Genomic DNA, 10,915 nt, shown 5'->3' with positions numbered 1-10,915 from the left:
GGCCCCTCTCTCAGTCAGTAGACTCAGAGGTAAGTCACACCAGATCAGCTGGATATATGCCTGAGTTTAAAAAGTTTAGGATCTGGGTTGTAGGCAGCTAGGCACAGCCCTTCCCCAGCCCTTTCCTCCTTGTGTGTGTGCACGCCTGCCAGGTGCTCTGATCCTGGGTGAGGGAAGCAAGCTCCCCCTCCTGGGCTCTTAGTGTTGGCAGCAAGCAGCCTCTCCCACCAGCTGGAGCTGGCTGGGTGCCTGTAGGCCAGCCAGTCAGCACTGCCTGCCCCTCCCTTCCCTCCCCCCAAGGGATCTGCTCAGAGGCCGGATGCAAAGAGGCTCAGAGCTGGAGCAGCTCTGCCGGGCTTCACACCACTGCAGGGAGAGGGAAGAATCAGCAGGCAAGAAGAAAGGGGTGTACTCTGCACATACCCACCGCTTTGCCTTGGACATGCTTAGTATCAAGTGGAAGCCAAGGGATTGAGGCCATCTGTGGACTGTTCTCTGAGGGAACTGTGCATCTTCTAGATCTGCTGCCTGGGGGCACTAGATTTACCTATCTGCCCCGAACTGCGCTGAAATCCACTATAGTGTTCCATGGGACATCACACTTTGAGATCTACCAGTGAGATCTGCCTCACTGGAACTTGTCGTTTTGCTTTAGTGTCTGATGTGCTGCGCCAGGATCTGTTGGGCCTTCCCACTGCTGTGCTGTTGAGCCCCACAAGGTAGGATGGTGCCAGGTGAGAGGAAGGCTGCTGGGCCTGTTCTTTTCTGGACCTGTGACCATGAAACAGAGCTTTGTGAGTAGGCCCGGGTGAGACTTGGGAGCCTGTGAACCTTGCACAGGTAGCTTTGGGCACCCCCATGGCCTGGTCTGGGGATGCATGGTATGGAGCCACAGCAAAATGGATCTGGCAATCAGAGTGACCAGGCACCCGCTGAGCTCCCGCACTCGCCTCTTGGCATGGCACTCATCCTGGTGGCCGTGCTGGTCATGGCACTTGTGACCCTACTGGGGAATGTGTTGGTAGTGCTGGCTGTGTACACCAGCCGGGCCCTTCGGGCCCCGCAGAACCTCTTCCTGGTGTCTCTGGCTGTGGCAGACATCCTGGTGGCCACCCTTGTCATCCCCTTTTCCTTGGCCAATGAGGTCATGGGCTACTGGTGCTTTGGCGGCTTTTGGTGCAGCCTCTACCTGTCGCTGGACGTTCTCTTCTGCACCGCCTCCATCATGCACCTCTGCGCCATCAGCCTGGATCGGTACTGGGCCGTCACCCGCGCTGCCCGGTACAACCTTAAAAGGAGTCCCCGGAGGGTCAAGTGCATGATTGGGGCTGTCTGGGCCATTTCTGCCTTGGTGTCCTTGCCACCGCTTTTCAAGTCAACGCACCAGGACCAGCTGTGCTTGCTGCACGACGACACCTGGTACGTGCTGGCCTCTTGCACTGCCTCCTTCTATGCCCCCTGCCTCATCATGGTTGCTGTCTACTGCCGGATCTACCACGTGGCCAGGCATAGGAACTCGGTGGTCATTGCTGCAAGACGTGTCTCCTACCCCAACCTTATCACTGCAGCCAAGTGTGACGCCCGCAGAGTGAGCACTCAGCACCCTGGGGAAGCGCAGAATGCAGGCTCCGAGAACGGCCAGCTTCCCCACCCCCAGCCTAGCTTGCCCCGGCTCTCTCGGCAGTGGAGGGCAGAAGAGATTGGCAACAGTGCCAGGTCACAGAGGACCCCCAGGCTTTCCTGGTCAGTTCCCTCTAGCCGGCAGCAGCGCAGGAGCAGGGACATGTCTGTCTCCACCAACCGGCTGGTGCAGGCAAGAGAACGCCGGTTCACCTTTGTCCTGGCTTTCATCATTGGGGCTTTCGTGCTCTGCTGGTTCCCGTTCTTCTTCACGTACAGCCTCGAGTCCGTGCTCGGGGAAGGCTGCTGCATCTCCAAGCCTCTCTTCAAGTTCTTCTTCTGGATTGGCTACTGCAACAGCAGCTTCAACCCCATCATCTACACCGTCTTCAACCGGGATTTCCGGAGGGCCTTCCAGCAACTTCTCTCCCGTGCCGACCCACTTACATGCAGGAAGTGAGGACTCTTCTGCTAGAGGGCTGTTTGGGGAGGTGGAGAGAGGTGTTGGCGTGCAGGCTGGGGTTCTGGGGCCTGTGTACAAAACATCATCCTGAGGCAACAGGTTGAGGCTGATGAGCAGGATAATATCGCTGCTGCTTTTGTGCTGAAAAAGCTCCTGTTAAAGTGGTAAATCTGTGGCATGAGTGGCACAGGCAGCCAGACATTTGTGACATGAAGGGCTGGTGGGCCTGGTTATGGCACAGAGAGTGAGGCTTACACATGACCTGCCTACCTCTCCTGTACTGTGCTGCTAGCCTGCTTACCAGTCCAATAGGCCAGAGGCCAAGCACTGGTGCATTGAGGGACAGGAGTAGACTGCTTATGGGGCAGTGGAGTAGTGGTAACTTCTGAAGTGCAGGTGTGCTGTTCCTGGCAACCCCTCACAGCCATGCACAACGCTGTATAACAGAAATTAATTTTTGGCCGAGGCTGACATTTTGGCCTCTACCTCGCCAGCTTCTTCAACCTCTCCATCTGCTCCTTCGTTTAAGATATCCAGTCTGATGAAGGGTTCTAGTGGACTCAAGAGCTTGCTTATCATCTTGTGACATTTGGTTGGTTATTTAAAAAAGGGACTTTGACTTTTTTCAAAAATAAAAGTGTTGGCTTAACTCTTAATCATGCATTTGAAATGAAATCTACCTCTTCCTCTGCTTGGTTTATTTAATAGATAGCTGCATTTTGTGGGAGGCAGGGGGAGTGTACACAGAAGATTGGCAAATGGCACCCCAGCGATGACATCATCATTCTGGCAATGGCATAAGGGGCGTAGACTTCATATTTGCCCATCCCTGCTGCACTGCTCCGAAACAGTGGTACTACTACTTTCAACTTACCTTATGGCAGACCTGCTAAAACATTTGCCCATCATCACAGTAAATTAAGCAGATGTGAGCTCTGCATTCTGCTACCTTGGTTTAGGACTGCCAAGTTACAGATCCCGACAACCATAGAGTTGTTCATGAATCCCTGAAATACGCTCTCTATTCCCAAAAGAGTTCTAGCCCACAAAAGCTTTGCTGCACGCCTTTCTCCCAGCTGCTCTGAGGTGAGGAAAAGGGTAAGGTCTGCCTTGGAGGAGATTCCGTGAGGTGACTTGCTTCTGTATTGGGGATGGAGACATACAACGGATCCCTCTCAAATGCTTTTCCTGCCTCAGGTCAGTGACATTTTGAGGGAATCATGGGCATAAGTAATAACGTAAAAATGGTCTTTCTGAATCAGGCTAAATATCCATTTAGTGCAGGGAGTAGATAGTGTTTGTTCTGCCAGGGCCACGTTCCCTCAGGGGTAATCCGTTGGGGACTGCATGTCAGTGGTAGGCAGGACCAGAGTGAAATGTGGATGGGGCCGTCTCTCTCTCTTTCACCGCTTTCCATCTCCTCCCAGCCTAATCAGGGGCCTGTTGAGGAAGGGATAGATAGCCCATGCAGGAGTTTACAATGGGTCATTTGCAGAGGGCTTTTGAAATTAGACTGAGCCCCCCCCCCCCGGCCGCCATTTTCCTAGATCGCCCACCCTTGATTTAGTGGACCAGTCCTCTGTCTGTAAACCTTGGCCATCCCGATGCCCTTGAGAAGCTTGCAAACAGGCCATGATGGCGATAGTCCAGCCCATTTGGCCTCAGTATCTAGTAGCCAGAGGCATTACCACTGCCTCTGAATGTTTCTCTGTCACCTTTGGGCCTGAGAGGCTGGGGTTTGGGCCTACACCTTCCCCAGAGAGAGCAGCAATAAAGAGACGCCAGGCAAAGTCACTGGTGACCCGAGGGCACCATGTACTGGAGCTGAAGTATTTGAGCAAAGGATCAGCGTGTTCTAGTTCCCTCTCCCCTCTCTGTGTCCCCCCTCCAAGAGTGACTTTGCAGAAAAGAAGACTTTTCTCTCAGTTGTGCACAGTGCGGAGTTTCCTTCCAGCAAGGTCAAGGTTGGTGCTGGTGGGACCCATGGAATTGCTGTGTCTCCTCTGCCTGCCCCCTTTGTTCAGCAATCACATGTTTTAGTTTTGGGATGTCTGCCTCTGCCTCGGTTAGTCTGTTTTGCTGATCCGAGGGGAGCTGGGCAAAGCCAAGAGGGAGGCCGGATGCTGAATCAGCCATCTGGCTCTGGGAAACAGATATTTACCCCTGATCCCACTGCTGGTCAGATGCCAGCCACTGAAAAGTGGGTTTCCGCTGGCCAGCCACAGGGAGCAAAGCTCTGGGGATATTTGGCTTTGAGGGGGTGAAATCCCTTGTTTCCTGCATGAAATGACAGTTATTGGGTGTTTGTGTTGCTCCCCCAGCTGTGTTTCCTCCACTATTTAGAGTTGTAGTCAGGAGAGGATCCAGTATTTCAGGTTGGGGAAAACGTTGTTGGTGGGGGTTTTTGTGATTCCCCTTAACTGGGTGCCTGGTGTGTATTTTAAAGTTTTACATGTGTAAATTGCTTTCCTATCAATCTGCCTCTTCCATGTTTTCAAGTGATCTTATGATTGGCTAACGTAAGAACCAAGCCTCAAATTCCCAGCAGATATGAATTAACAATGATGAACACCACTCTGTTACCACACATACATACAATCAATGCGGGAATGGGACTGCATAGTTAGTCCCCCTAACTTTACCTATTATCTAACTATACAGACAAACAAATTAATAGCTCACACAAAAACATCTTCCCAGAATACAGCAACTCAAGGGTGGTGGCAAGGCAGGAAGGTTTCCATGGAGACAGGCCCTATTAATCCTGTTAGTAATCTACCCCAGTTCCAGCAGCTTAGAAGGGGGCAGCTGGTGCCTGGCTGTTATCAGCTTGGCACTTTCCCCCCTGACAGAGCCTTGGTGGGTTCTGTTCTCATGTACTGACTGCCCACTTGGGTACCACGGTGCAGAAAGGCCTAATAATAAAATGTTTGTCTCTAAAACTGCAATGTACCTGGCACCATGGGTCAGCCTCCCCATTTTACATCAGTTTATCTGTCGCAAGCATCTTCCATGTGCACAGATCAAAATTTCCTGATGTTTCTAGTCAGGACACAGGAGTAGATTGGAAATATCTCCCAGTTTTCATCTTTCACTTCCACCTTCCAAGCGGTGCTGAAAGGTGCCAGTGGCTCATCTTCTGTGTATATGTTGGACATGCAACGTCCCCCAAGTGTCAAAGATCTGCCCTAGATATGGGCCAAACCCATGTAGCCATACCTGAAGGATCTTCTTTCCCAATTAACCCCCCGCCCTGATTCCACAGGGTTGGAAAATGGGGATTGTTCCTTGTACTGAACATCATGGGTGATCCTTTCGAGGCATCTTGGGCATCTTCACAAGCATGTCGTATGAAGCAGGTCACACCACAACAGAAGGCAAATAAGGTAGAGTATGATGCTGGCATTCAAAAAATTGCTTTGACTTTTTACACTGATTTTAGATTACCACCAATAAAGCAGGCACTGCAGCAGCTATAGCTTCCCTTGACTGTTCGTACTCTAAGCAACCATCCACCACAACCACCTGCGTAGCAAACAAAGATTCCAGGTGTGCTGCACAGCAGGTTAGTTGATGTGGGGAGACCCCCCTCTCAGACTCACTGATGTGGTCCAAAGGAAAGCACAGCAATACATTTGGCACCAGCTTGGCTGCAGGAGTTTCTGGAAGGAGGCATACAAGGCTCCATCCAACCGCCTTAGGGACTCCACTCTGAATTTGTGTAGGGTTTACTCCTCAGCCTTTCCTTCTCTTGAAGATATTCCACAAGGCAGTGGAGGTTTAGGAACAGAATTTTCCGTTTCCTAGATGGGCTGTCTTCCCAGATTGATGAGCCCCATCTGCCTCTTGCTTCCCTCTACTACAGCATGTGCAGAAACCGCCATCTTGATTGTTGTTCCCACTATTGGTCTCGTTCACTCAATTTGCTAGAGGCTGTCTTCGTATGTAGGAACTTAACTCACCAAGGTTTTGAGACCCATCGGCTACCCTCACCTGTTTTAGCTAACCAGTCAAAGCTATTTCCCAGGGTGTGATCGCTGTCACATGCTGACTGCTTCTAGGAGCCACAGTGCAGGGTGGGGACCAAAGATGGACAAACTACCCCAGAAAGAGCACAACATGCCTCCCACCAGCAATGGCTGCCTATTCTATTTTTCCCTCTCCGAGGATATTTATGTATCTTTCTGTTGCAGGAAGTTCTGTCACTGAAGAAAAAATAGATCCAGACCAACTGCTCTGCTCTGAGGGTTTTGAGTGCCCCTCAAAAGCAGTGTTTGGCCAAGATCCGCTTCCTCTTTGAAGCCTGGTGTGTTGGGAATAAATGACCCTACATCCCAGGCACTAGGGGAGGGCCTCAATGGGGTTGCATTCAAATTCTTGTGTCAGTAAGCCCCTCCCACTCTGCATCTCTGAGCGGCAGCCAGCTGCCCTAGGGGACAATAGGACTGGAAATGGCTTTGATGTCTGAATGGAGGGATGGGCCCCCAGGGAGCTGTATAGTTAATGATTGTGCAAGGAGGTAGGAAGAGCAATATGTTCTCAGGATGTTTCTTGGATGCCCCTTGACCCTCTTGTTATTCTCACACCCCCTCCTTACTCTCTGCAATTTCCCTGTAGAGGTGTCAGTTTGGAGAAAAGGATGTCCTGAGCTGAGCCTTCCTGCTGTCTCAAAGCTGGAGACAGGAAAATTTCACTGCACTAACTGAGCTCTTCTTTGGACTTCATTCCCAGGCAGAGGTGGATTTAGGGGATCGCGACTGGTTGCACTGCACTGGGCACTGAGCCTAGGGGATGCTACAGGGTACCATAAATGTGACATAGTGAATTGAGCAGAACGGAAGGCGAGAGGCAAAGCGCGCTGAATTCTGGCCTGACACAGGGTGCCACTGAAATTCGAAAGACCCAAGTCTAGCCCAGTCCTATGTTTCCAAAAGTTCTGAAAGTTTAATGCCTCCATTTGGGATGGGGGAGAAACTGGATTCAGTTTGCACTTAAAGGTGAACCTATCAGATGTGCACTTTCTGAAGCAGTTCACACACCAGAAGAAAATTCACACTTCTCCAAATTTTGCAGTGCTGTTCTTTAGCCAAGTAGTGTGTAAAGAAATGCATGTAGTAGGGTGATATGTGAACAGAAATGCTTGCATTAATGAAAATAACTTATAAAAATGCACTGTAGTAGGCAGTGTTATTTTTCTAGAAAAAGAGGTGCCAGAACTCACCACGAACTCCTTCCTCATTCTCTTAGAATGGCAATGACGCCCACCTGAGAGGAGCAGGTCAAGTCCAGAGCAAAACTCCTTTTCAGAAGGGTAATTGCAACATCAAAGGTGGATATAGGGGAGCGCAACCTGTTTGGTCGCACTGGGTGCAGGGCTTCATGAGCGCCACAACTACGAAGTCCAACGGAAGGCGGGGGGGGGGAAGATTTTGGTGTTGCATTTTGCTGCTGGATGTGCAAAGGGACAGGCTGTAGTACAGAGGGGAAACTTTGCTCCCTCAGATGTTACTAATCATCCTTGGCCATTCACCATGCTTGCTGGGGCTGATGGGAATTGTTGTGCAGCAACATCCGGAAGGCCAAATGTTCCGTACACCTACTGTAGCAGCTTTGCCATGGATGCGGTATGTCCCTATTTGTACAGGGGTGACAAAAGGTAACCCAAAACTGAGGGCTCATCCACATTTCCACTTTCCCTGGGGAAACCTGGTGCTTGCTGCCAAGTCAGAGCAAACATCAATCAAGTTTTCTCTGCCCTGATTTAGAGCTAAAGAGCAGTTTATGGGGGGAAAGTGGCAGGGCAAATGCAAAACCGCTCACACTTATGCCTAGAAAGCACAGGAGAAGCTGAAAACTACTTGGACCCGCGCTTTCTAGGCACAGGACCAGCGGAAGTGTGGACTCTGAGGGAGCAGGAGCTGAGCTGATACGGAACCTGTTTGTGCAAAATTTCCATCCTGGCTCAGCAGATGAATGTAGCCAAGCTGCAACTAAGGCCTTGGAGATGGGGGAAGGTGGGGGGGGGCGCGCTGAGAGGATTAGGGGACAGAGGAGGGTGAGTCTGCTCATGAGCTAGGATGGGAATCTCAAGCCAGGCTGGCCGGGCTGCTTGGCTCAGACACGCAGAGGCCAGAGGCTGACTAATTTCCCCAGCTTTGTGGCTCAAAATAGAAAAACTTGAAACATTGACCCTTCACCCATCTAAAAACAGCTGTTGGCGCCATGGGAGCTGGATTCCACAAGGCCCAGGGCCCAGGTCCAAACTTCTGCACTCCCTTTAGCTTCCAAGCCCAGTGATGCTGTGCGATAAGGAGCCAGGCCCAGAACCATCAGGCACCAGTTCTCAAGGAGACGTTGGGCCAAACATCCATCATAGCTGTGGTCTGGCACAGGCTCGTAGGGGGTGGGGGAGCAGGTCCGATGGTCTCCACTCTCTTCCTGTGGCTCTGAATAGAATCTGCAACCAGCATTCCTCGGTAACATTTCCAGCGCTCAGGAACAGTGATCGAGGCTGGAGGCAGGCTGCGGTTTCCCGCCCCCACCCTGACCCAAGAGTTGGAAGTGGCTTGAAAAATGGGTTGCTGCTGCTGATTTGTTGCCCCTGAAAATAGGTTCTGAAGAGTTTTTCCCCTGTTTTTAAAGCCCGTTGGGTTGGAGCAGCACAGGAGTGGGGCGGATCTATCCATGGAAAACGATGCATCTTTCATGCTGCTTCCAAATCTTTGCAGGAGGACTACAGCTCAGTACTGTACGTAGTAAAGTATGGGCAAAATTGTAAGCCCTGGCTACTCATGGTCTCCTAGCTAGTCCACCTAGGGTACCTTGAGCAACACAGGATAATGCTGGCAGTACCAGGGATTCAGGGGGCAAAACAGCCACAAAGTCATAGGTGGAGAGGTATTGTCAAAGCAGCTGAGTTGATTTTAATGCTAGACAGATCCCTGGAAGGTGTTGAAAACAGACTGTCCTATCATTGTGTCTGTAAAGAAACTTTGGACCTCCTCCACATGTTTAGACAAAAGACAGCAGACTTATGCCTTGATGGGATGGCTCTGTGTGAACTTTGCTTTCACAATATTGATCTGATTTGTTGGCAAGCCCAGCATAGCCTGTCTTGGCATAGAGTAGCACTGCCACATCTTTATAGAGTTTTCATAGAATCAGAATTGTAGAGTTTGTCTAGTCCAACTCCTTGTAATGCAGGGATTTAGGATGCCTTAGGCAGAACCTGAAGACTAGGCACCCCAAATTCTATGGCACATAGTCTGGCTTTCTGTTAAAAACTTTCAGGGATTGACAGACAGATATATTCAGAGCTGGTTACCAGAGGTCTGTCTTATCACAGGCTTGAACATCATGCAAGATTGTGCAGGCATATCTTGTACATATAGGTTAGGATTATTTGCTAGTCAGAAATGTAAGTTTTCAGTTACTGTTGTGTCAAAGAAATACATGAGCCTCAATTAATGGTGATTTGTACACAGAGTTATGTGTAAAACATGGGTCCCTTGGCAGCCTGGTTCCTTGTAACACACACATTTCTCAAGGAGACATGAAGTCAGGGATGAGGAACCTATGGCTGTCCAGATATTGATGGACTCCAACTCCCATCAGGCCCAGCTTGCATTGCCCATGATCAAGGATGAAGAGACTTGTAGTGCAGCAACATCTGAAGTGCTACATAGAATCATAGAATCATAGAGTTGGAAGAGACCACAAGGGCCATCGAGTCCAACCCCCTGCCAAGCAGGAAACACCATCAGAGCACTCCTGACATATGGTTGTCAAGCCTCTGCTTAAAGACCTCCAAAGAAGGAGACTCCACCACACTCCTTGGCAGCAAATTCCACTGTCGAACAGCTCTTACATGTCTTAACATCCCTACGTTAAGGAGAATGAGCCAGCTCATCCTGGCTGTGAGTCCTGGAAGACCTGCCCCCTGCCTTGCAGGTCTTTTTCCACCTGGCCTGGGAGGGGAGGGCCCTGACTGACCCCAGCTACAAAAGCTGAGGCTGCCAAGCAGACTGTTGCGCTGGGGTTTTGTTTAGAGAGTTTTGTGAGGGGGAGGGAGGTTGTTGCTGTTATTGATCTTCATTTCTTACAGTTTTATTTTAGATACAGGAATGCCAACAACAATGACATTTTTTAGATCTTATGATTTTTGTGGAAACTTTAATTTCATTAGTGCCCTTTTTATTGTTTACAACTACTTTTATTATGTTTGTAATTAGGTGGGTTTTTTCCATGTTGTGAGCTGTCTTGAGCATGGTTTTAACTATGGAAAGGCAGCATACAAATAAAATGATGAGATGAGATGAGCCCTGAGACACGTGCTTTGCCCTGCCCTGTATAATGCTGTGGTTCTCTGCCAGGGTATGAACATGTACTTGAAAAGGGCACAGTGCAGTATACTATGTACTTTCTTCTGAGAATATAAGTTCTGTAACAAACTCTTTGGTCCTTCCGCATCGTGCACATAGCACTTGCAGGTTTCTTTTTCCAGCTGGTCTCTGTCACTGTGTCCCAATTTCTGTGCTGCTTGAATCCTGGTAGGCTGGGCATACCCTTGCTTGTCATCCCACCAATCTCTGGGCTTTCTTACCTAGTATATGTCATAAAGTGGTGATAAAAATTATGTTCAATGAGTTTCCTAGTCTCAGTCAATGCAAATTTGCCGTCCATGCTCTGGAGTCTCTTACTGGAGATAGTGTGGACACGGGCTGCCCTCTGGTGTTCAGAAATTAATAAATCTTCTATTCCGCGCCCCCCCTCCCGCTTCAACACGTTTTTGTGTATTTTTTCCTCTTGGGGGAGCATGCACAAGATACTAAC

General features: G+C 49.9%; 1 protein-coding gene and 1 long non-coding RNA gene across 2 annotated transcripts; both read left to right on the top strand.

Annotated features, from left to right (window-relative positions):
- Positions 1 to 307: 307 nt before the first annotated feature.
- Positions 308 to 2,739, top strand: LOC309335543 (alpha-2Da adrenergic receptor-like). Its single transcript, XM_081850611.1, has one exon. The coding sequence runs from the start codon at positions 875 to 877 to the stop codon at positions 2,078 to 2,080; it is 1,206 nt and encodes a 401-aa protein (XP_081706737.1). The 5' UTR covers positions 308 to 874; the 3' UTR covers positions 2,081 to 2,739.
- Positions 2,740 to 8,140: 5,401 nt separating this feature from the next.
- Positions 8,141 to 10,849, top strand: LOC309334843. Its single transcript, XR_014153293.1, has 2 exons — positions 8,141 to 9,757; positions 9,944 to 10,849. It is a non-coding gene; the product is annotated as an uncharacterized lncRNA (long non-coding RNA).
- The last annotated feature ends 66 nt before the right edge of the window (positions 10,850 to 10,915 follow it).

This window comes from Podarcis erhardii, assembly GCF_964252035.2.
Source record: "Podarcis erhardii genome assembly, chromosome: 2".
NCBI lineage: Eukaryota > Metazoa > Chordata > Lepidosauria > Squamata > Lacertidae > Podarcis > Podarcis erhardii.
Note: the sequence above shows the minus strand (reverse complement) of the source record. Positions and strands in the feature narration are given on the sequence as shown.

Excerpts from the sequence above, each read along its gene's own strand:
- LOC309335543 (XM_081850611.1), top strand. The coding sequence starts at position 875 with ATGCATGGTATGGAGCCACAGCAAAATGGATCTGGCAATCAGAGTGAC.